General features: G+C 32.1%; 1 protein-coding gene across 1 annotated transcript in view; it reads left to right on the top strand.

The window, feature by feature from the left end:
• Positions 1-27448, top strand: part of LOC124539671 (equilibrative nucleoside transporter 1) — a 37383-nt gene that overhangs the window by 6737 nt on the left and 3198 nt on the right. Inside the window, exons 3-9 of the mRNA XM_047116988.1 lie at positions 16999-17109; positions 21551-21791; positions 23252-23397; positions 24239-24471; positions 24787-24985; positions 25933-26048; positions 26760-26962. Coding sequence (XP_046972944.1) covers positions 16999-17109; positions 21551-21791; positions 23252-23397; positions 24239-24471; positions 24787-24985; positions 25933-26048; positions 26760-26962 — 1249 coding nt within the window. The remainder of the gene's footprint in view (positions 1-16998; positions 17110-21550; positions 21792-23251; positions 23398-24238; positions 24472-24786; positions 24986-25932; positions 26049-26759; positions 26963-27448) is intronic.

The following is a 27448-nucleotide window of genomic DNA, read 5'->3' as shown; positions in this document are numbered from 1 at the left end:
AAATCGGAATGTTTACCATGTTTTTTGTTTTTATTTGGTGGAGTACGATATTTCGATATTATCTACGGGTATTTTTTTTAAATAACTGTAATAGTTATAATGATAATTTTAATTTAAAATTTTATATAAATGATAATTATTCGATATGACATTCTATATTTCAGAACGTAATCTTGCCTTTTAACCTACATTACATGTTTCATTCGAAACCGTTTAATAGTTTTGACGCGATTGAGTAACAAGATGCCAAATATAAATACGAATGTGTGTTTGGATCTTATTAAGAACATTCGTAATATATTTCTATGAACAATAAATATCTTATTTAGTAAATAAAATAGTTCAAACATGTCTATCTTCATTGTTTGTTAATTTGTTGCTTATCTTAATTGTATACGAGGAAGATATCTTCTTTGAAATTAACGTTAATGGTGTGTTCTAATAATATAGCTAACTAGGACTATTCGATGTAGATTCGTACCTGGAAAGAAAATATATATGTGTGTTTAAGCGCGCCAAGTTTGTTCTGTCGCGTCCACTCTGAAAGTTAGTGTACGAAAAATGGTTGAAATTCGACCATTATCATTGAGAAAATATCAATTTGCAGGTAACCAATTTTTTTTCTTTATCTTTTTTATTACGACAAGAAGCACTGAAGCTCGTCAAGTTACCGAACGTTATAAAAAAGGTGAAACCGTAATAGGTAAAGTTTCATTTGAATGGGTGAATTGAGTCAAGATGGCCCAGTGGTAAGAACGCGCATCTGAACCGGTGATTGCGGGTTCAAACCCAGGCAAGCACCGCTGATTCATGTGCTTAATTCGTCTTTATAATTCATCTCGTGCTCAGCGGTGAAGGAAAACATCGTGAGGAAACCTGCATGTGACAAATTTCATAGAAATTCTGCCACATGTGTATTCCACCAACCCGCATTGGAACAGCGTGGTGGAATATGTTCCAAACTTTCTCCTCAAAAAGGAAGAGGAGGCCTTTAGCCCAGCAGTGGGAATTTACAGGCGGTTGTTGTTGTTGGGTGAATTGAATGAAGTATAAAATATTAACATTTCTCAGAGATCACATTAGGAAATTATGTATATGTGAAGGTATACTTTTATTGATCGTTGTTACCGGAAAGGAAGGCAATATATTTACGTCTATGCATTGCGCGTTATCTACAAGCATACATTTTTATGTAATGCTTAGACAATGGTCCGTATCCGAAGAGAGATACTTTTATGAATAATTGACAAAGATAAATTTTATTTAAAGTAACGAAAGAGTTGCCAGTACCACGAATTAAATAATTATAAAATCACCATTCGCTCGCACTTATCACGCCACTTGGTTATAAACTGCATGCAAGAAGGATTTAGCCGATTTTTCTGACGCGAATTGTTCTTGGGATTTATTTTTCGTAGTGGGTTGGTTGGCCTAGTCAATGTATTAAGAGTTGGTTTAATATACTCTTCGATCAAGGGTTGAAATGAGATGTTTCTGCTTTTGCTCAAAATATAGAACAATAAATCGAAGATCCAAATATTATTCAAGTTATACAGTACACTGGCAACACGCAACAGCTCGTCACATGTGTACGTGAAGATGAGTTTTAAATGGGTGTTTCCTTGTAAGTTTATTGTCTAATCTTTCTCATCCGACAGATGTGATCGATTGAGCAACGGGTCATCTAAGGTTTAATGTCTGTCCATTCAGAAAATAATGGCCGAAGTTTTCATAAATATGTTTGTGAACTATGAGGAGATTCCATTTTAAATATGACATGAGGCCCTGTTATAGTCTGTGATCACTTTAACATTATAATATTTGTAGTAACAAGTGTCAGTATTTAATCTATTTGAAAGAAGACTTTTACAAGCACTTTTGAATCGTATTTTAGCAACTACATTAAGTGAAGCTGCCACCAGTTCGGAAAGTAGATTCTACTGAGATGAATTGGCAAGAAACTCCATTTTTACTCTTTTTCAACATTTAAAAATACAGTTATGTTAGTTACATAGAATGATATATGTTTGTATGTAATATATCCCTCCTAGAAGCCAACATTCCATTAAAATAGAATGCGTTTAATTTTTATATAATCGAAATGTATCAAAGTACGTAACTATGTTATTCGATTCTGAAGTTTTATGGTAAGAAAGTTAAGTAAAAATTTTCACCCATCCAACAAAGAAGCTGTCTGTGTTTTCTTATTTTTCCAAATAAGTCATAGAGCGTGTAACGGTTTTTTCATTGCCTAACTTTCACCTCGACCAGTTCGGAGGCGTGATGTCAGAGATACGGCTTAAGTATTGCAAGATAAGACGCAAGATTTGGACGGACGTTAAATGTTTTGGGTATTTCAACTGTAGCTAGTTTTGGTCATGAGTAATGGTCTGATCCCAACTCACCGACTGAGATTATAAATGGGAAACTGTTTGTTAAGATTGTAAGTTTAACAAACCAATCATTATGAATTTTGCGCCAAATTAAAGACTTTGTCAGCGTTAGATTACATTGAATAAGATGTAGATACCATATGCCTACTACGGGAAATAGTAATCTCAACATAGTATAAAATAATGTCGCTTCTGGTGTATATGTATGTTTATTGGCTTTATTCATTTGTTTATTTTTATTTATATGCGTTCTCGCAATCGAAATCGTATTTACCGATAATAATGAACAATAGTTTAAATCGATTTCGATGTTTATTTGATGATGAAAAAGTTTTTTTGAATAGTTTTCGTGTATTACAAATTTTTTGAGTCACATTTTTGGGTGCCAGTTGCACAATTAATTCTTGTGTTTAAAGAGATAGTATAGGCCATAAATATGATTAATACAAAAATAATCAATGAAAATTTCTTCAGACCGATTTTGAATAATATGCATGAATATAATTTCGTTTTAAATTACTAAGTAATTTACGAAAGATTTTATTTTTTTTTGCAATAACTACCTTATTTCACAGAAACGCGATCTATCGTGACGATGGGACATTACAGACGAATACATAATCCATAACAAATAGGCACAAACCCTTCTGTTTCACCTTGGGAAGGAATTAAACATTTAAAACATGAAACCTTGTCATAGGGAATTTGTTAAATCTTATATACAAAAATAGATGTTGCATATATATTTGGGTTAATTAAATGATGACTATGAACGTTTGTACTTATGTATTAACGCTTGTGGTTTTTATCCAAATCCACTTTTATTCACTTGGTGGTAGGGCTTTGTGCTAGCTCGTCTGGGTAGGTACCACTCACTCATCAGTTATTCTAACGCCAAATAACAGTACTCAGTATTGTTGAGTTCCGTTTTGAGCCAGTGTAACTACAGGCACAAGGGACATAACATCTTAGTTCCCAAGGTTGGTTGCACATTGACGATGTAAAGAATAGTTATTATTTCTTACAGCGTCATTGTCTATGGGTGATGGTGACCACTTACCATCAGGTGCCCTATATGCTCGTCCGCCAAACTATACTATAAAAAATACCGTTTAAGTGATTGCCATAATAATTGATAAACACACACAGGATGGTAACATTTTTCTTGATACTCATTAAAAATCTCTTGTACAAATTTTCATTCTCTCAGCTTTCAATAGATCTTTGTCTTGTCATGAGTGTAAAACTCATCATATCTAAGTTAAAAGTAAAGTGTAATATTCCTTAAAATGTCAGTAGGGTAATATTCAAAACGTTTTCTGAAGTGAAGTTTTCCAGTTAGACACTTCAAACACGCGAGCGACGACGTTCAACTTCAGATGGGTTTTGATATGTAAATTTCGTAATAAACTCTGCGTAAATGTTGATGTAATAAGAAACAAAGTCACTGCGAGAATAATGTTATAGTATAAGTCGCTCGCTCGGGTTTTAGGTGGTTGGTCATATGTTAGGCAAAAAAGTCCATGTACAACTAATTACATCAAATTCGGTTCATTGGTCGTTTTGTCGTGAAAGAGCGATAGACAGATAGACTATTTTCCATAAATAAATAAATATGAGACAACACCACATACATTACTCTGATCCCAATGTAAGTAGCTGAAGCACTTGTGTTATGGAAATCAGAAGTAACGTCGGTACCACAAACACTGGGTGTTGGGTCTGGCCCAAGACAACATAGAAAACTAATGGTAATCTACATCGACTCGGCCGGGAATCGAACCCAGGACCTCAGAGTGGCGCACCCATGAAAACCGGTGTACACACCACTCGAACACGGAGGTCGTCAAAAAATTATAAAATTGTAAGAATCCTTCCCATTACTATAAATAACAGCTTTACTCAAAATGAAAAAGGAATGTAATTAAGTAGGTTTTTACAAGCACTTTTAAATAGATTTATACAAATCTATATCGTGTTGTAGCTTCCTACCAGTTCGGAATGTAGATTCAACTGAGAAGAACCGAAACTCTGTAGTTAGCTACTCTTTTCCAACATTTAAAATACAAAAAATAAAGTATACTGCCTGAAAGTAAACAAGTATGAACTCCAACTGTCGTCATCTATATAATCTTGTATTCAATTTTAAAATAGTGTTTAGTTGTCCTTAAGTATACAGTGTCCTTTTTTTTCGATTTTCAAATGAGCGATGACACAAATAGAAAAATAAGGGCTTAACTAAATAACTGATAATCATTATCTTTTATACAATTGGTTAACGAAAAACTTTCAAAATAAAATCCATGACATTTAGGTCAAACCCGCATCGTCGTTGTCGTTATCTATAATAATATGTATTAGTTGAAGAGTTTGTTTGAAACTTAGAACCATTAGCCCGATTTAAAAATATATACATATATATATCGTAAAATATCCTATTTATAGACGTAAATTATAAAATACCTATATGACATCACGTCTATAACTCTGAATAGACTTATGGATGAGGCGATCGAATAGTCGTAATTACGCCGAGCAGTTAAAAAAATCTTGAGTAAAAATAATTCCATTACATATTCACAATATTATATGCTGTTTGTAGTGTTTCTTCTATGATTGTCGATGCATTGTTTTCATCGAATAATTAACCTAATTTAATATTAATATCGTCCAATTAAAACTTACGGAGTAAGTCCTTCATGCGAGAATAACACGCATTGTCATATCCGCTGTTCATACTCGCGCTGGCTGCCCTTTACTCCTTCAAGTTGTTCGAGAACCCTTGATACCTCCATGGCATGAGAGCCTCTACCTAGACAATGCGTTCTCATGACGCTGTTTTCCGTTTCATGTTTTTTTTTTCCACATCTCTCACTGGGTTAGTGAACTCCTTTCTGCTGTGACCCGTATCCCATTGGACTTGCATCGGTTAAATGTTTGTGTAAAGTTTGTGATTATGTTTTATCTCGTACAAGTATGTTTGCGTAAATGATTTATGCACTTGATATTTAATTTTGATTACTATTTCAATGCTGTTTAAGTTCATATTCTATTATGAATCAGTAATGTTGTGTTGTTGTATTTTGGTTTGGTGGGTGAGTGAGAACTAACTAAACTTTGTTCCAAAGGTTGGTTACACAGGTTGGTTGGCACAGGCGATGTAAGGTGCCAACTACACCTGTCTTACATCGTCAATGTGTATGACGTGGTCATACTGCTTTTGGATTTACGCTACTGGATTTTGTCAGACTGCCTACCTTTTTCAAGTAATTAATAAGCAAAGAATTTTGGAATGTATTTAGGACTTACTCATGAAAATATTTATATCACAATCTTTCGTATGTACCTCAGGCGGGTCGTAATTATAAACGTAAATTTCCTGTAGTTGACCTAAAAATTATATTATATTAAAATTCTGTGATTAATTACGACGTGTGACTAATTAACATTTTCTATGCATATTTAACGCCTTCCGCTTTTAGGCGAGAATTTTCAATTTTTACTGTTCGTCATAAACTTAAGAGGATCAAAAGCAGCGATCGCGCAGTAAAAATTAATTATTATAAAGAAATGTACGTTCATTTAAAAGAACTAACTACAATGGAAACGAGTCACAATAAATTCCAATCAACAGGGTTGTCATTTTAAGAAAAAAAATGAGGCAACTCACTAGGTTTCTGGGCCACCGTCTCGCCAATGAATGCGAGTGCATGGCACCCCTATTTTTCTTTGTTGGATGATAGTGTTTTTCTTCAACGGCGCGAATCAGTATAGTAACAATGCGACGTTTTCCTAAATATAATAAAGTGGCAATTTATTAAAATTACAGATAATGTATTTTTACAAATAAATTATAAATATAGTTTTAATGGACCCAATAGGCACATTTTCTACCAGTGTTTAAGAAAAAATTTATTAATCTTTGATTTGTAATGGTTTGATCCTAAACGTCTTTTAAGCTGCAAGGGTTACATTCAAGTTATTAAAAAAATAAATAAATTTATAATTTAAAATTAATCTAATTGTACACTTACTCATTCTTTTCCATGATAGTGACTGTTAATTATTACTAAAAAATACGACATTCATTCCATTCATTCAGAGAAGTTTTGAAGTCTCTGAACTTTGATAATGTCGCGACTACCAAGACTAGCTGTAATGCATGTTTAATATGTTATGAGAAACTTTACCATTATGAAGTTACTTAGCGTTACCCAAAACTCATTTTGGTAACTTCTGACGTACTTGAGATAAAATTATGCGTCGGCTGCAGTGCAGAACGGTTGCTTTAAAATGGCTTTATAATTACGCAACTAGGACGAAGCTCTGAATTTTCTGGTGCCACCCTATTATATCACCAAAGACCATTATATATTGCTATTACTTGCCAAGCTTCTGCAACATCCGGGATTCTGTTATTAAAAATAGTTCATCGATGCTAATAATAAAGTACTTTATATTCTTAGTTATATAATTTATAATATATGCATATTATTACATAGTATAAAAATAATAAAATAAACTGTCTGTCCCTACGTATGCTTAGACGTTTAAAATTGCGGAACGTATTTTGTATTTTTTTTTTTTTAATAGATATAGTGATTCGAGAGAAAAGGTTTTGTATATAGTAAATGGACAATGAAGTAAAAAATAACCGACAATTTTAGAAGTTTGTAATGTGATGTCGTAAATAAATAAGTATATTGAGTAGCAATATTGGACGTGTGCGAAGGCGGGGCGGGTCGCTAGTAAAGAATATAACATCTTCTTATCAAAGTTATATAGGGTTTTGTTATTTAAAATTTGAATTCCATTTTTGTTTAATTATTGGCCTTAAAAAGGTCTTACCACTCTTATGTATCATATGTACTTGTAAAATCATTTGGAAATAAAAAGAAATATTGAAAAAAAGAAACCGTAAACGACCTCAGTTTGCACAAAATAAACTGTTATTTAATTAACGTTGGAGTTCAAGGGTTTGTTATAAGTTTGGCAAAACTACTTCACGTAAATCGAAACAGCTCTTGTGTTTGAGATATGTGTTAACCGACTGTAGTAATGATAAAAGGAGGTCTGTCTTTCAAATTGTCTAATAATGTTCTCTTGAGCGTATTTCGTACAAGGTTTTTAATCTCAGTAAAGTAAAATCATTTGCGCAGGATATTCTAATGTGCAGACATTTGGCAGACGGACAGCAATCAATACGTAGTCTGAATAAAATCATATTGACCACAAAATATTTTTTCTAAATAGTTTTAATTGTAAAACACCTCTTCGTTATTAATTGTGTAATTCGCTATTTTTTTTTTGATAATGTAGAATGTTATAATTTAATAAAAAGCTGTACGCTTTCACTGATGAAATATTTGGTAATATGCAATTTTGTGGTTGGTATAAAAGAAAAATAACTTTTATTTTTTTATTTATTACGTCTTACATCTACGAAAAGTTATCTATTTGCTTTCAGATTTAATAGCGAAAACAAAATTGGGCATAATTTTATTAGGTGTAAGCGATCTTTCAATACGAAGAAGCAGATGCTTTTGACATAGATGCAACAAAATTTAATTAACAGAATATTTTATACGGACTAAATAATCTATAATTGTTATTTATAAAGACTGATTTCATTTACGTTTTGCAGAAATCATCTTTTAGTTTCGGGCTTAATAGCGAAAACAACATAATTTTGATAGGTGTTTAATAAACGATCGGGCAATACGAAGAAGCTGATGCTTCGACATAACTACAAAAACAAAAAAATATATAACATTAGTTTAATTATCTGTAATTGATATTTATAAAAACTAATATCACTCACGTTTTGCAATTCGATGTGTTTAGGGAATTCAAATCGTTGCGACGTCAACCACTCGGTTTTGTATGCTAGAAACTATTAGTAGTATTAACTTCTGATTAATCATAAGTAAATTCAATCGCTAATGATTTTTTATTAAAAGCTCGAACTACATTTCAACTCGACCTATTTTTATGAAATGTCTATAGACCTAATTGCAATAACGATTTCGAATTACGCGTCGCTCTCGCGTGTGATTTGGTTTTAGTTCTGCCTATAATATTTTTACGGTCATTAAAACGGCTATTGCTTTCTCAATATATTATTTACAGTACAGTCAAGTACATTACCTTTTTTTTTAATTTTAAACGTAATTAGATCTCTTAAATACATTAAAAGGCGACTTTTATGCAATTATCACTTCCTTTGTGAATGTTCATCGTTTTTTGTTCATTGTTATTATAACCGTATTTATCTTTATTTACTATCGTGTATCTTCAATTTACTTTAAATATACATTTATGTTGACAGTAAAAAAAATTAAAACTCACGTACCTACACGTCCAAAAATTTAAAGTAAGCGTAGACTATTTATTGACTAGTATTCTTTAACTTCTAGGATATTAAACAAAAGAATTTTCGTTTACTGACACAGTTTATGATTAAAATGATGTGAAGGATTAATTACTGAGCTACTTCACTTACACTAAAATCTTAAAAAGCGCTTTTATGAGCCTACTTGAATAAGAGGACTGATAAATAAATTTTAAATTTCAATCTGCGAATTCAATTAAATATACAACACATACGTTTTAATTAAAGTTTAACTGACATTGTTTTATTTTTAAATACCTAACGACCCATCTCACTGTCTCCGTTGGTGACAGGAATGCTTACTCATTATTCGCCTAGATAGAAAAGATTCAACGGGGAAATTCTGCTAACATTCTTGCGGCTATTATAGATGGTCATGATTTGCACTTACGATCTTTGTATACTGTCGCAGTCTTTCAAAGCTGAGATTCGAAGAAAATACTATTTGTATATAAATGAGATTAATAGGAATCTTTGATACCGGTTCAATGATTAAAATGGAAGTTAGGGCATATAGTGTATATGTTTTAACGGATGTTTCTGTACTACCCACTTTCAAATACAACCTCTGCTATATTTAGTTAGTTATATGTATAATATCAGTCCTCTTCGTCCATAAATATTGGATATTGTAAAGAGCATGAACAACTCATAAATATGCTACAATTCATGGGATCTGAGACGTTATAACGCTTAGACGTATAGTATTACTACCTCACTGACGAAGTGTTATGAATGTTTAAACTTTAAAGGTAGAACAAATACAGATACATGCAAATATTTCAAGTATATCAATTTCTGTAGTATATCTGTAGTAATGTTTTATATAAGAAAGATTATAGAATTAGTACTTTTAAAACATAAACATATCAGTAAATAAGTAATCAATACTCAGATGTTAATTAGTTAAGTACTATTTGTAATGACATTAGTAAATAACGTTCTATTTATTCATCGTAAATAGAATGGTAATCAATTGTAATTTGATATGTACAATCGTTACGCTGACGCAGAACAAAAGATACATCTACAACAATATTTACATTCCAGTGTGACTCAGATATTTAAAGCGACCGCGGTACAGGGCACGGCTACAATTTGACCGCTATGCACTCCTTGGACGAATAGTTTGTTAATATTGATAACAAATCAAGCTCCTACAAAACACTTTATTTGACAAAGTCTTAATGTTAAGCTATAATTATAATCATTGTCATTCTTTTATACTTTATTCAATTAGACTTTTATATGCACTATTGAATGGTCATTTGACGCAACTTTATTAAGTAAAGCTATCATTGTTACAGAATGTAGATTTTATAGGAAAGAATTAGCAAGAAAATCAGTGGTTTTAATTTCGTATCCAAATCTTATACATCTAAATATACACAAATAATTTTGTGTGTGAAAGATCTTTTATAGTTTTTAAATCTTAAATAATAGAATATGCTTTATCTATTTGTACTTTTTTAATATTATATTTCGAATTACCTAAAATTGGTGAACCTTAAAATGACGAACCAAACCAAACAGTATTTTCATTGCATTAATAAAAATAGTCCGAATAGTATGAGGCATACAAGAAGGTTGGAAGTGTTTATTTCTTTGTAAATATGTCGTATAAATTTGTATGAATCATGAATATTATGAATCTCATTGTTTTAAATAATACTAATCGATAGGATGATATGATCTACATATTTTTTTGAAATATTTATTTGTCTACTGTTCTTAAAAATTTAGTTCGTAAAATGTATTGGAGATATAAAGGGAATTGGTATTTGAGCTAGACCCCCTTGGTTTGATTGATTAAACATAACATATTGATTAAATATTGTATTATTATTATATGAAGTTTGATTGTTCATATAATAATAATACAATGTTTAAACAATATGTGTTCGTCGACACTCAGAGGTCAATCACTCTGTATCATATAATCGTTAGACTGCTGAACCATGTATGAGTTTCCTTTTATTTGCATTGTGTGATGTTACCACCGTCAAAAGGATCGTCCGACGTTCATGATAGTTTAAAATCATTTAAAAATCAATGGACTTTAAGAAGGATGTAACTTTATTTGAATGGCTGTGTGTATGCATGAGTAGAATGACGTCACCATCGCCTTTGTAAATGACTGTAATTTAAACGGTCTGTAATTTAAAATGTATTCTATAAGATAAAACATTAAATTGAGCTGCTTGTAACATGCCACAAAACTGACAGCTTTAAAATTGATTTCATAGAAATATAAATTTCTTTACCAATCAGCGTTAAGCCAAACATTTAAATTTGTTAATCATATAAAAATCGGACCTAACAAACAAAGTAATAGTTTATAAATATTATTTTTAAAGCACTAAATAATAATGATGTATTAGTTTGTTTTAACTATGGACTTTCTTTATAAACAAATAATTTAAAACAAATGCTCTTTTTATGTACTTTGTAAATATGTATGATCTTGTCTTAAAATTGCTTTTATGATGTTATTGTTTTATCTGTGTAATATAGTGTACAACTGTATAGCCCTTATATGTAGAACATTGAGTAGATTTTTTATTTTATGACGTAATATTTCAAAATAAATAAACAATTTTCCGTCTGCGCGTTTTTAGATAACTACTGGACGTATTTAGCGAGTGAAATTGACAGTTCATATAACTACGCTTTGTAAATGATAACTGTTTATTCTGAGAAATAATAGGATTCTCAAGGGATAGGCGGCGAATTTCCATATTCAACGATTACACAAACGAAGAATGGAGCTCAGCGACTTGTTTAAATAAAATTAAAGATATCTCTTAAACCCGAAACGTATAATTCAAGTGGTATTTCGCAAACAGTTTCGTATCGTGAGATGCTTCCAACGGAAATGGTTTGGAGAGCTGTTTGTGTTGCGAACAAGCAAATACTTTTAAATATATATCAGCAGTTTTGTCCAATGTTGTACCAAACTGTTTGCGCCTATACCATTAAATATGAATGCTCGTAAGCGTGTTGCCACATGAGGCCATTATTGTTCTGGAGATAGATTTGCACACGTGTGGTTTTGACAATATTGCAATAACTGTTGTTACTATTAAGTAACCGTCAGTCATTAATAGTTTACTAGAGATTTTATATTGATTTTTTTTATATGCTAATAACGTCTCTTTAGTAGTCCAGTAACTTTTTCCGCTCTCTAAAATTAATTCATTGTTCAAACGTAACAATGTAGTAAATGAAATCAAGAGTCATCTTTAATTTTCTGCACATGTGTTGGAGCTCTTCGAAATGGGAGTATGACCAATTTTTTTATATGCAGCCGTCGTCCCCAAATCACTGGTACGAAAATCAGCTTACGCTATCAATATACGAGATTTAGAATCTGGTATTATGGTACTAGATAGTCCTTATATTGTATTTTGTTATAAATCTATGATAATTAACCAATAGGCATTGGAACTGTAAGAAATATTAGCGATGATGATTCTTATAACCTCAATTCGTCACCAATCTTGGTGGTCTAGTTACACTGGTCCTTCACCCTTCAAACTGGAACACTAAATACTAAGTATTGCTGTGTGGAGGTAGAATATTATCTCGTCCCTAATAATATATGTTTTAAGATTTGTCCTTTCCTCTACCCGATAATTGATAGTTGAAAAAATTGTTTACAGTCAAATTGAATATAAATCAGATGAATCTGATTCGAGAAGTAAGACAAGACCAATTAATCTTAATATAAATACGAGAGGTCAATAACCGGTTCCACGTAGCAAATGCATTGCTCAACTTTACAGAGATAATGAAAAAAGAAATAATTCTTTCAGAACGAGCTTGGAGATGTTTACTTTATGCTCTGTTGAGTCTGTTGTTTTAGCTTAGCTACGTTTAAAGAATTTTAAAGATGTACTTTAGCATCAGTCTGAAGTTACGCTCTCTGAGGTGTTGTGATACAGGGTAGTTATATATTTAAAAACTTTGATAACGAGATTGCCAACTAAGATGTATTTTTTATAATTAACTACACGATGTTGCCAGGCGAATTAATTATTTAGTGAAAATTAAACGTAAATTTATGCAATTTATGTAGAAAGATGTACAATCGTTCCATTGAAATGTCCATAATAGCTTCTTACAGTTTTTTATTGTTCGAATTTTGTAATTTTCAATGACTTTCTGCAATCTTAGCAGATCTATGGCCTCAATTTGAAATTGAATGTTGCCTTTTAGGTCTTGAATTGTTCGTGAAGCATTAACATATACTTTACATTTCAAGCGGTTTCAAAGTAAATCTAGCAGGGTCAAATCGCACGCTCTTTCTTGTAAGCCAATACGCTTCGAGAGTTTATTGAAATTATTCTGATCATTGAATTTTGTTGCGATTAATGAACCACGTTAATTGGAACTCACTTTATGTGATACAAGTGTTGTTTTGTTGAAAAGAGAGTCATATTCAATTTGGATAAGTTCTCCTTAAAAAAATAATATTCAGAATGACCTGTAAATTATTTACGATCGTTGTGAATCACAGCGGCTATTGTGTTATGAGTTGGAAGTGATCAAGCATATTGCCCTATGACCTTTCAATGATTCAGTCTCTTTAAAACGTTTATTAATATGTAACACTTGTGAAAGAGGTTCTTATCTTTCAAAATGCACACGCTTATGTGATTTCTTATAGTTATTCCCAAAATGAACAAAACCTCCTTGTAGTGCTATTAAGAATATGTTTATAAATTCAAACCCCTTTATTTATTAAAGAAGCATTACAATAACCTTTCGATTAAACGCTGCCACCGGTTCGGAAAAGAAAATAAATACCCTGACCTGAGAAGATCCGTCGAAAAAAACTCAGAGGGTGTTTTTTTGTCAATAATATTATTTAAATATTATATTGAATATGAGTATGAAGATGTTTCTACGCATATTCAATATATGTTTTAGACAGCCCTTACCTAAATGACATTATTTTTTATGTGTAAGGATTGACTGAACAAAAACTCCATAGATTGATACTTCATGTTATTTAAATGTCTGTGAATGCAGATATATCTTAGATAGTAACAGCATATCACATATCAGGTTAAACAAATAACACAATATTAATTTATCAGCGTAACATAAACTTTGTAAGATGACTTCAATTGATGAACTGACTACATTTGTCATATTACAGACCAAGATTCAATTACGCCAATTTGCTTCGTGTGTAAATTTGCCTTAGTTTGTGCAATATAATTATGTTTCATAGAACTGCTTTGGGAACATCCAAATAGTTTTCACTTTGATCAACTCGTTGCCAGTAATTTTAAAAATTTTAACTGAAAGTTATACGTGAAATAAATTCGAACGTGCCGTTTTTTTTTCAGTATGACAAACTTTGTTTTTTGGGCATATGCGCTACGCTATACAGCCTTGCATTTGATGAATAATTTTGAATAATCATTAAAGCCACAGGTTGACATTTATGAATATTTTAATGAATGATATAATTATTGAATTTAGTTACATTAAACGTAACATACTGCTTGAAGAACAAATGCTCTCAGATAGGCAATCAACAATCAACGTGATTATTTTATTGGCATCCATTGGCAACAGATATGCGATATGATATGAGTACGAAATTGATTATACTTTCTAACGTCTTACCTGTAAAAAAAAATCATATACATAAGTATCCATCAACAACCTTTTTAGTAAAAAGATTGAACGAAATTACTATAATAAACATAACTCATATTATAAGCTCAACACGTCCCGCGCGTCTGTAAATTGTATATGTTAAAATGTGTCGCTGTGGGTAAATATTTAGAATTGCTATAACGTGGAAAATGCTGAATATTTGTAACCTCAGCGTTTTATATTGCTTATAGGATAAATTGGTATTTGCGAGTGAGCGTTCATATTTTCAGCCATTGTTTATTTATAGGGTATTTGGTACACTTTGTCATTATCAAATAGTATGAAATATAGCCTTTTGATAAGTCTTCCTTTAAATCATTATATCAATATTATCTTCTCATAATTTTCATAGGTTTGTTTAACTGATTCTTAGGTAGTAAACATTCTCACTGAAATAAAGAAACAAAACATCGAATATTTATTTAATATTTTACCTTATTACAACCTAATTGAGTACAATGTATTATTTCTTTTCGTATTCGATTCATAATTTTTTGTGTATCACATTTTGACAATAAAAGCTTTAAAATTTTAAATTTAAATTTAAACTTTAAAGATTTGTTTTGCTCGATCATATTTGGTCTAAAAGGAAAGGAAACAAGCGCAGTATTAACCAGTGTATAATTTAGACTTTCAGTTTAACTTACCTCAGTTCGTTATAAAATTTTATACCACAGCGAGAGTTTAGAAACTCTCCGACTTATTGCCACGTTATCATGCAGGAGGTATTAGCTGGTTATGTCTTTGCCGTAACTCGCACTCCGTAGCCGTAACCGGCGGCAGTTTTAACATTTTATCGTTTGAGTTTATATACTCTGTTCTGATTTACTTTATTATTTTAACTTATGGTTTATGGCAAGCGAAATCATAAAAAAATGTTTTAAAAGATGATTTAATCGAGCGTTGTTCAATAAAAATCCTTTGAATATTTCTAGACGTCGTTTAAACGGAACTTAACGCAAATTGCACTTTCTTCTATTTATATATGAATAATATGACGCCGTAATGAGTTAGGCCATTTTGTATTGACGACGTTCCGAACTCTGGCGACTGAACTCGAGTGTACCAATTTATAGGCGATAAATATAAAAGGTTTACTGCGAAACTTGCGATAATACCCCATTGTTGGTGGATCGAAATTGGACGGTATAATAAAATGAAATTTCATCGGGAAAAGTTGTGTGCTTTTTAATTGATGTAGTTGACTCGTGAAAAATAATTATTTTACCTGATACAAACATCGGCGTTTAAACTACGCGCTGAATTGAACGAAAAAATTAAACCAACTTAATATATAAAGTAAGCTCTATTTTTTTTTTAATAATTAAGAGCGTATTATTAATTGCAATCATTTCACGTTTCGCCGCGTTGTCAATACTAGAACAATAAATGTCGCAGTAAGGTTATCATTGTACATTGCATAAAGCAGAGTCAAACCTAAATTGATAACTAGCAAACAATAATCGACTTTTTATTTATTAAAACTACAATCACAATATTTGGATTTCGTACCTCACAGGAGTTTATGTTATTATTATGTTTTAAAATTTTGTTCAGTTCATAAATTTTGACATGAGGTTGTCGTGGAATCGAGATGTCCCAGTCTCAGATGAGAGTCGAGATGGCCCAGTGGTTAGAACGTGTGCATCTTAACCGATGATTGCGGGTTCAAACCCAGGCAGGCACCGCTGATTCATGTGCTTAATTTGTCTTTATAATTCATCTCGTGCTCAGCGGTGAAGGAAAACATCGTGAGGAAACCTGCATGTGACAAATTTCATAGAAATTCTGACACATGTGTATTCCATCAACCCGCATTGGAACAGCGTGGTGTTCCTCAAAGGGAGAGGAGGCCTTTAGCCCAGCTGTGGGAATTTACAGGCTGTTGTTGTTGTTGTTGTCGTGGAATGTGTAAGTGAGTTATCGGAATTTCAAGCGTTCGAAATGTAGTCTTTGACGTTTTGTAGCGTATAAGCTTTGTATACACGTGTCTTAAATTTTAGTCGGTCGCATGCCTTATAACATTACTCGCCATGATCTTATCTATCCCTAAACTCAATTCACTTGTATACACTTTATTGAATTTATAATGTGCTCGGTACAGAATAATGTCTCGAGAAAGCTTTTCTTAGAGTAGCAGCATCTGGTCGCGGCATTTGTCCTATTTATAAAAGCCTTATTGTGGACGTAGGCTTATTCTGTCATATTATTTTATCGCATTTTATCTAATGTTAAATATTTGTGCACTACGCTTTATAATTCATATTCGTCATTCTATATAGAAAGAACCGAATGAAATTCTAATTAATTATTTTTTTACATTTTTGTATCACTACCAAAAGAACTTTTTTGATTAAATATGTTCATCAAACATCTTATCTAAATTACAGTTATTCAAAACGGAATATTTACCATGATTTTTATTTGATGGAGCTCGATTTTCGATTTCGACGTTGTATACGAATGTCTTGTTCACGAAACTAATTAAGTTAAAATCTCATCAAAATATGTAGGATTTAAAATAATATATTTTGTTTGCAGGTTGGGATGCCAGCGAGGGCGAGAAGGCGCCTTTCCTACGCAACGAGCCAGTGAAGTTGACGCCCGCGTGGGAAGGTTCTAACCTGCCCAATGACACGCTCAACTTAAAAGGTAATCATCCGCAGATAAATACGTGGAAAAATATTGTAACGAAAGGGCTCTTGGTATAATTTATAACGGCGTATATTCGTAGGCTTCTTGAGATGGTTTTTCATGTTTGTACCACCAAAATGTTTTCGAATTCTCTTTAAATTCAGATGTTATGATGCACACATGTTAAGTAAAGTTAAATAAAAGTTAGACAAAAAAAAATAAAAATCTAAAGTTTTATTAATCTTTAATATATTTTCTAATGTAGAATTGCTATACTTTTATATTTTGTTGGAAATATTTTTAGGAAAACGTTCTTGTAATTATTTGTGGTTAATTTCTAAATCGAACCATCGAAGTGTGGTTTATTATCTGTATCGAATTAAGTCCATTGATCTTTGTTTCATTGTTTGAAGTTTGATACGACTTTACAGCGACTTAATAAAAGCGGACTACTTAATATCTATTAAAGAATAATATTCAACAAAATTAAAGTATATTATTTCTTAAAAGTATTTTTATTTGCGTCGAAGTAACAACACGTATGCACATTTATGTAGTCATCCTACATGCACATATGTAAAAAAACACATTCTATGGAATTCACCCCTAAATATATATAGTATAGTTGAGATATAATATACAGAAAAATTTAGCTAAGCGTAACTAAAGACTTACAATTTCGTAATAAAAAAAATGGATCACTAATTAGTTCTCGTACCGTTAAATAACAAAGCTTTGTTTCGCAACGGTATGTTAAGAGAGTGAGCCAGTTTAATAACAAGGACATAACTCAAATTCTAAACTGTGCAGGGCATTGTTAACGTAAATTAATATGGTAGATGGTAGCGGAAAGTGATTATTAAATACTAGTTGATGCTCGCGGCTTCGCTTGCATTTTAGGGGTTGGTTGACACGTGTTAGACAAAAAAGTATAGTACGACACAACTTAGTTGTTGCATCGGCAAAATCCGTAACACCGATCACATCCGAATTGAGTACGCTATCCCAAATTATCAATTTTTATTTCTCATGCGAATATGATCTTTGCACAAACGTAATTACTTATAATACCATATGACCTAATATATGACGCGTCGATTTACATTCACTTGCTTTCTCTGACGCGTGAATTTATAGCGACGAATAGCGTCGAATGGCGCGATAGGGAGCTATTTCTATTGGTTGTGCAAATCGGCAGTAATCGGTTTTATTTTCATTCCATTGCATTTTCCGATGCTACATCTAATTTGTGTCGTACTATAACCTAAGTCCTTCCTTAGAGTTAAAGTTTGCTTCATAACAAAGAAAGAGCGACGGACAGACATATATAATATTAGTATATATTTGCTTTACCAATAAATAAGTAAAGAATCAATCAGACATAACAAAACGACTCGAGTTTACCTATAAATAGTAGTACCACAGAGTAAATTATACAGTATAACCGTTAATATACATGCTTGATATCAATCACGAAGTTAATAATATGATAATTAAAAAATATATATGTTTGCATGTAGTTGTGCACATCAATATTCAAAACCCACGCGTTAAGCTTTATTTAGATTCCGTTTATCAAAGAGAAGTGTTGAAAGACTACGTTAATCGTATTAGCACGAACGATTTTGTTAATTTGTAATACGAATTAACGGAAGGATATGATTATACACACATTCATTGCATTACTCATGCGTTTTAAAATGTATGCCATTATATAAAACCTCTTTTATAACGAGGTATTTTATAAATTTTTAATAAAATAATCGGCTATTATTGTTAAAGTTGTAGCTAATCCAAGTAGAATGTTGTTTACAATTACATGGGAAGCCATAAGAAAGACTAGACGAATTATATTGTATGGTCAATGTTAATTTTATTAAGCTTTTTTATGGTATAGGTTGGCGGACGAGCATATGGGCCACCTGATGGTAAGTGGTCACCATCACCCATAGACAATGACGCTGTAAGAAATATTAACTATTTCTTACATCGTCAATGCACCATCAACCTTGGGAACTGAGATGTTATGTCCCTTGTGCCTGTAGTTACACTGGTTCACTCACCCTTCAAACCGGAACACAACAATACTGAGTACTTAAGCTCAATTAAAACATCAATTTGCCTTAGTTTTTTATTTATAATACTGGTAGGTCATCACTCATTACCGTTCAAAGACATTAGCATTGGCCATCACTTTCATCGTCAATGCATCACCAACATTGAGAACTAAGGATTTATGGCATTGTGTTTCTGATTACATCGGCGCACTCTCCCTTCATACTAGATTACAACAATACTGTATATATTGGTTTGGCTCTTGATTATGATATGACCAACCCGCATTGGAACACCGTGGTGGAATATGTTCTAAAAAGTTTCTCCTCGAAAGGGAGAGGAGGCCTTAGCCCAGCAGTGGGAATATTTACTTATTACTTATTGTTGTATGAGATCAGTGGGTGATTATCGGAGTTGCACAAAACTAGAATTAACCGTTTTTTAACATACGCTGTAGTAATTTACAGTTTCGTGAGGCAGAAGGATAAGTTATAATGTGGCCGCGTAAAAATAAGGGGCCGGGTTGGAAGGCAACGTTTAATTTAGAAACTTTTAGCCGTATAGAAATTTTTGCGGCAGAATGGCCGCAAGTTCACGCATTGCAGTGAAAAATGTTACATTACGCGCCATGCCCGGACAATAAATTTCTAGTTACAGCGTTTTATTCGAGAACCGTCGTTTTGGGTATTACATTAATTCGTAATTTATGGTATACTTACTCCTTAAATGGACTATTTATAGTATATTTGATCGACTTCAAAAAAAAAGAAAGAGTTTCTCAATTCAACAGTATTTTTTTTTTCAAAACGGAGACTTTGATGTAATAGTGTTGATAATATGTATAGAAAAATAAAAATCTTGTAAGTTGCATCTTAAATATCCATTAAAAGATATTAATCAAAAACCACACCTAATTTTGTATAACAAATACGATTTTTTTTTTTGATATTATTTGGGCCTAAACCTTTTATTGCATTTGGTTTATTCAATTTTAAATCTACTTAAACACGGAGTGTGTTTAAAAATAATGACCAAAATACTTTTAAAATTTTACAAGTTTTCGTTTAACTTTACTTAGTAACTGTCCAACACAAATGTGGGTTAAATTTTGCATCTGAATATTAAACCGTTTTCACTTAACCGAGTTTAGGTGAAATTTTATCCTTAGCATTGACCGTTTGTCAGTTTTGTCAGTACCAGGGGTGTTTTGTGTAAAACTACATATGTAGTATCTAAATGTGTTAGGTACTGTTGTCTGATTAAAGATGCCGATGATGAAGAAGACAGAAAAAATAAACTCTTTGATAATTAGATTTTTGCCATTGTTATCTGATTTTATTTATTTATTTATGTATAACAGTTTACAAAAAAAATACTTACACCTAGCATCAGAAATCCCGGGTGGGGTTTGTGATAAATGCTAACAAAGAGTTAAATTTAGTTACTTTATCTACAGAATATTACAATACCAATATTATAATAATTATGAATAAATAAATAAATACCTATTAGGGTATTAGTAAATTGTAATTCTTTTACTTTCTCATTTGGTCGCCAAAGATTTCGTCAATAATTTCAATAATGTCATTTGAAAAGTATATTCTTCTTTTTCAAACAGATAATATTATATAATATTAAATTGATTATTTATTGACATAGTCATGACATGACAATTTATGTCTTAGAAAGTTATAATAAATCGTCTAAATACTGGAAAAACATTAACTAAACTCGAACGCAATGAAATAAATGAAGATGGATATGCTACAGTTTCAATTAAGTTTATTGAAAAGTAAATTCTAATGTGTAATAAAATAAGGTCAGACGAACGTAACCAATTAAAACAAAGTTCCCACTACCAACGCAGTGGCATCGCCAGTCTAACAAGACCCTTGTCACATCATCGAAGTGGGTAAATGATTGCTTTACTAAAACACACGCAGGTTTACTCAATAAATTTGTGTGCACCTAAGTATTGCAACAAGATAACCAGTCAAAGTCAGACTTTGTTAGGATTTTTTTAATTCACTGAAGGATCATTCCTTAAAATATAAATCTCTTAGTAAGTGAGCAATGCAAAACGAAATCTCTTGCAAGCTTCTTAAGTAATACAGTTTGTTCAGATTAAGTGTTAATAGAAAATATCCATAAGTCAAATACAACAACAGCCTGTAAATTCCCTCTGCTGGGCTAAAGGCCTCCTCTCCCTTTGAGGAGAAGGTTTGGAACATATTCCACGACGATGTTCCAATGCGGGTTGGTGGAAATAAGTCAAATATATCATAATAAATAAAATATATATAGTCAAAATATCAATAGTCATAAGCTGTAAAATCGTCAATGTTGCATGAATATTTGGAAATGTATATCTATCACATCTCATCTTCAAATTTACATATTTCAGGTATTGCCATGGATTTGGCGCCCCCGAAGGACAAATGGAACTTAATATTTTTCACGCTGATGCTCCACGGCCTGGGGACTCTTACGGCATGGAATATGTTCATAACAGCGAAGGACTATTTCGTCAACTATAAGTTGGTGAACGCACCGAAATTAGCGGATGACTTCATGCCGTACGTGGGATGGGCTAGCCAAGTGCCTAATCTACTATTTAGCTGGTTCAATATATTTGTTAAAATTGGGTGAGTTGATGCTTCTTTTACGAGTTTTAGTGATTATTTTTATCAGCAACTAAAGGAATAGAAGGGGGACGGATACGTAGAAGTATACAAGGTCTAATATAAAATTTATTAATAACTACGTCATCATCATCATCATCCTTCCGCCCTTATCCCAATTTACTTCTGACCTCATGTCACAAGTATAATTCTTTCCAATCATATCATCTTTCTCACAATCCATCCATCGTTTCATTGTATCTTTGGTATTTCATTTATTTTCCATACAGTATATTGTGAATGTGTCTTAAATATTATTACGTTGGACAAATATGTCTTTCTATGAAGTGTATCCTAGTTGTCACATTATGTTATGAGAAATGCTACGATATTTGTACCATCCTAATAGGAAAAATATCGTTATCTAAGATGCGATGCGTCTATCTCTGAATTTTTTAAGAGCTAAATTTATGTTCGTAATTTATCTCGTGCACTGTGGGAAATTGTTTTTACCGCATAAAGAGGAAAACATCTTGAGGAAACCTACATGTTTTAAAAAACTTCGAGATAGTATGTCAGTACGCGAAAGGAGGTTTTGATTAGGCTTCTTAAGAAATGCATACTACCTATTTATTTTAATTTAGAAAGTAGTGTTGTTTATCGACATTAATCTTTAATTTTTTTGGAAGAATCAGAAGAGAAAGACATTTTTTTTTACAAACTAATTCAATTTATATTATTAATATTTTATTTTGTTAACAGTACCTTGAGGATTATAGACATGTATGTGCCTTCTTAGCCTTCTTGTATTGATTAATTTGTTTTTCGGTTATTAATATGTTGTATACATGCAAATTGTCCCACTATCCAACGCAGTGGTTTTTAAGAAAAAATCTGATAATCACATATTCAACGTGGGTAAAAAAATGCTTAACTAAAACACTTGCGAACCTCCATAGGTTGGTGAGCACCTAAGTTTTGCTACAATTTATTATTATTATTATATATATTTATTTATTTATTTATAAGATCGATCTTCCTGTTTTAATCAATAAAATATAAAGTCGTGGCTCTTAAAACTTCATGGCACAATGAGCTTTAGAATCGATTAATCAATTTAAAAAATAAATTCAATTTAAAGCAACTCCAAGAAACTTGTATTTACTAATTATTTAATACATCTTTTTGGGGCTGTTTTTAGTCCATCCGTTCGTCCGCCATTCATTCTATCACCAGGATGTACTCTCAAGAACCGTGAGACAAGACACTTGAAATTTTCACAGACGTTTCTCTGTTGCTGTATTAAAACGAATAAAACTAAAATTTCCCATACAACAGACTTGTTTTTTGACTTTTACATAGATATAGAGATGATCCGAGGTGAGAAATGGTACGGAACCCTCTGTGCGCCAGTCCTATTCGTACTTTGTTCGTTTATTGTTGCTTTTCAAATTCTATGTATTGAAATAAGTGTTTGTTCACAGAGGCAATTTAACAACGAGGATCGTGTGGTCGCTATGCATAGAAGTACTCATATTCGTGGCTACTGTTGTCCTGGCTATGGTCGACAGCTCACAATGGCCCGTAGTCTTCTTTTGGCTTACTATGATATCCGTTTTCCTCTTAAATGGTGAGTTATTACGTTATTCTTTTCTTGAAATAAATACACATACAAATACAGATTAATGTATCAAAATATTCCCACTACCCAACGCAGTGTTATCACCAATGTGGTGTTTATCACTATTTAAAAGTGGGTATAATAATGCTCTACTAAAACACACGCATGTTTTTTTGATAAATTTGTGTGCACCTAAGTGTTGCTACATTTATAAAACTAAAGAAATATGAATTGTTATATTTTATTTTAAATCACATCTTGTCAGGTATTATTATATGTACATTGTACATACATACGACTTGGTGGTAGGGCTTTGTGCAAATTTGTCCACTTCGGTACAACCCACTCATCACATATTCTACCGCCAATCACCAATACTTAGTATTGTTGTATTCTGGTGAGCTAAACAAGCACAAGGGTCCAAAACATCTTAGTTTCCTATATTGGTCCAACTTGTTGTAAGGTTCATCCCTTACAGCGTAAAAGTCTCTTCATATTTTTTTTAATGCCAAGTAGTGATGGTTCCTTAAAATGTTTTATTTATTTGATCCGCAAGTATATTAAGAGCCCGGTTATGAGGTTGCATGATCCGAATTACTGGGTCCAAAAGTCTGGGGTAATAAGATGTTTTGGAGTTTTTACGACAATAAATTGGCACCGTGCTGTGGAGAGCATGCATAACATGAACTCTGAAACATAAACTCTCACATGAATCATAAACTCTCTTAATGGATTCCCGTACTAAAGGATTCCTGCGTAAATAGGGAACATATGACCATTTATTATATCCCTTGAGCAGGAATCGGTAGAGTATTGGAGATTAATAAAAAAAATGTTTGTTTAATTTCAGGTTTCAACGCGATATTCCAGAATTCGGTGTATGGAGTAGCAGCTCGACTGCCCCCTCAGTACACGGGCGCCGTCGTCCTCGGCTCCAATATCTGCGGTACTCTCGTCGTATTCATCAACTGGGCCTCGGATGTGTTTACAAAGAGCTACAGGACATCAGCAATATATTATTTTATTGCGGGCATGTTCGTTTTACTGATCTGCTTCGATACATACTTCGCTCTGCCGTTGAACGTAAGTAATTATTTTTTATTTTTTTTTTGCATATTACGCCCACTTCCAACGCAATGGTCTCATTAGAATTATGTTGCCATATATTTTTAACAGTGGGTAAATTAATGCTTTACTAAAACACACGCAGGTTTCATCAATAAACTTGTGTGCACCTAAGTATTGCTACATTTTATTTATATAAACATGTTTTCGTATTTTTTTTATTGAAATGTTATAAAATATAATTTTATTAAGTAATATTTCGATTATTTTTTTTTTTTACTAGATATCATTAACTGGCAACACTATCCTCTGACAGTTATTAATTAATTTCAGAGATTTTTCCGCTATCATGAAACATTACAAGAACGAACGCTTCGCGTGAATCCTGCTTTGGCCGCTACGAATCAAAATGCGAGTCCTTCGACCCAACGCACTCCATACGGTCTCATCCTCCAACAGTCTATCGTTCAACTATACAATATATTTATTGTATTCTTCGTAACACTTGCCGTGTTCCCTGCTGTACATTCGGGTGAGTTTAATCCTTTTTGTCTTTAGCATTTTTTAAAAAAATCTAAATAATCTTTATTCATGTGGGCTTTTACAAGCACTTTTGAATCGTCAATTAACAATTAAGTGAAGCTACCACCGGTTCGGAGAGTAGATTCTACCGAGAAGAACCGGCAAGAAACTCAGTGGTTACTCTTTTTCAACATTTAAAAAATCTTTTTTTGTATTTTATTAATTTTATGTTACTTTCTTTTTTTTTGGGTTTTGTTTGTGGTGTGCAATAAAGGATAATTCATTTATTCAAAGTCATGTTAGTTAATACAATTATTAAAATTAACATAGTGTATTAAATATAGTACTCTTTATTAATTAAATTACGAATTAATAATAATAGGATACAGTGCCAGTCTAAACGTAAGAAATATGTACTAACCTATTACCAACTTTTCGTTCTGGGATAAAGTTCAATAGAATTGACAATTCTGAAAGTAGATCTTGCATACATTCTTTGTTCCTTTGTGAATGTACCCAAAAAGGGTAATGATATAATATTTTTGTAATGTTAATGCCAATATCCCACTACCCAACGCAGTGTTATCACCAATATGGTGTTTATCACTATTTAAAAGTGGGTATAATAATGCTCTACTAAAACACACGCAGGTTTCATTAATAAATTTGTGTGCACCTAAGTATTGCTACACATACGCACCTAAGTATTGCTACACATACCACACTTCTAAGCACACATAAAGATATTCGATGGCATTATTATTTTAATGGATATTAATATGCTTAAACTATTGCCATTTCAAATGAAACTAAGCTGAGGTTGTAATAGAAGTGCAAAATATTGATATATTTTAATGTTGTTTAAAAATATTTAGTATCCAAAACATGTTCTAATTTTAAACTAACACATATTTACATACACCTACTTAAATAATGTTTTGTTTTACTTATTTTCAGACATTCAGCCAGTGACGGAAGGATTTTTAGGCAATAACTTTGTACGGCTTACATGCTTCTTGACATTCAATTTCACTGCCATGATCGGCAATATTACAGCAAGTTTGTGGCAATTTGTAAGTAAAAATAATTATTAAATAATATTTTTCCTAGACTATGTCGGCTGTTAGTTTTTAACACAAACTTATGTGTGGGTTACATGTGGGTTTTAATACTTAAATTGCCTAGATGTCAAATATTATCAATTTCGATAAGGTTGAAATTATTATCTTCATATAAGACTAATAATACGAACACACGAACTATCTATGGTTCATAGACGAAAATAACTTTTTTTGATCATATAAATTTATGTGTTATACATAATCTCCCACTACCCAACGCAGTGTTATCACCTATGTGGTGTTTATCACTATTTAAAAGTGGGTATAATAAAGCTCTACTAAAACACACGCATATTTTCTTGATAAATTTGTGTGCACCTAAGTTTTGCTACATGCTACAAATTTCATAAGCACTTCCTCTTATATTTAAACTGTGTGAGACTTTACATTTTATATATATATATTATTTGACTTTATATACAAATTGCTCTGGTTTGAGTGTGTTACCATGTAACTAAAGACACAAGGGACATAACTTTTTAGTAGCTTATGGATGAAAGCACTCCGGTACATGGAGCTCAGTAGCCATTCTGTTTATATATTACAAAAAAAAATTATTAATGGATGAAAAAATATTAATCAATTTATAAATCTTAAATTAATAATCGATATCTGTTGAAACATATTTATGATGATATAATATTTATTACTTTCGTTTTACAGCCAAGTCCCCGTTGGTTGGCCCTGTTCACAAGTCTTCGTCTGTTATTCATACCCCTCTTCCTGCTGTGCAACTACCATCCAAGAGGTAGACTAAGAACATTACCAGTTTTAATTGATAATGACTGGGTTTACTGGGCAATGGCCGTTTTACTCGGATGGAGCTCTGGTCATGGCAGTTCTCTTGGCATGATGTATGTCAGTGGGTGAGTACATACAGTCTACAATGCAAATGCAATATAACTAAAAGTGTACTAGGTCAAAAATATTGAAAGTTAAATTTTAACTGTGATCAAGTTAATTCCTTTATGTAAGTTTATTATCTATGCTACTATTATAAATGCGTCAGTAATTTCTGCTTGCCATGCTTGCACAGAGAAACCACAACACCAAATTTCATAAAATTGATTTCTATGAAGCAAGCCTGAACCACAGGACAGCATATAAGCTACTTTTTTATACTTAATACCTGATAAACAACAACTAAACTCTAATCTAGCATTATATATTACAAACATATCAATGCCAATATCCCACTACCCAACGCAGTGTTATCATCAATGTGGTGTTTATCACTATATAAAAGTGGGTATAATAATGCTCTACTAAAACACACGCAGGTTTCATCAATAAACTTGTGTGCACCTAAGTATTGCTACATGTTAAATTATTGATTGAATTTATTATGCTTT

The sequence above is a fragment of the Vanessa cardui genome, chromosome 23 (assembly GCF_905220365.1).
Source record: "Vanessa cardui chromosome 23, ilVanCard2.1, whole genome shotgun sequence".
In the NCBI taxonomy this organism is placed as follows: domain Eukaryota; kingdom Metazoa; phylum Arthropoda; class Insecta; order Lepidoptera; family Nymphalidae; genus Vanessa; species Vanessa cardui.
The sequence above is the reverse complement of the archived record's forward strand: the minus strand, read 5'-3'. Positions and strand labels throughout refer to the sequence as shown.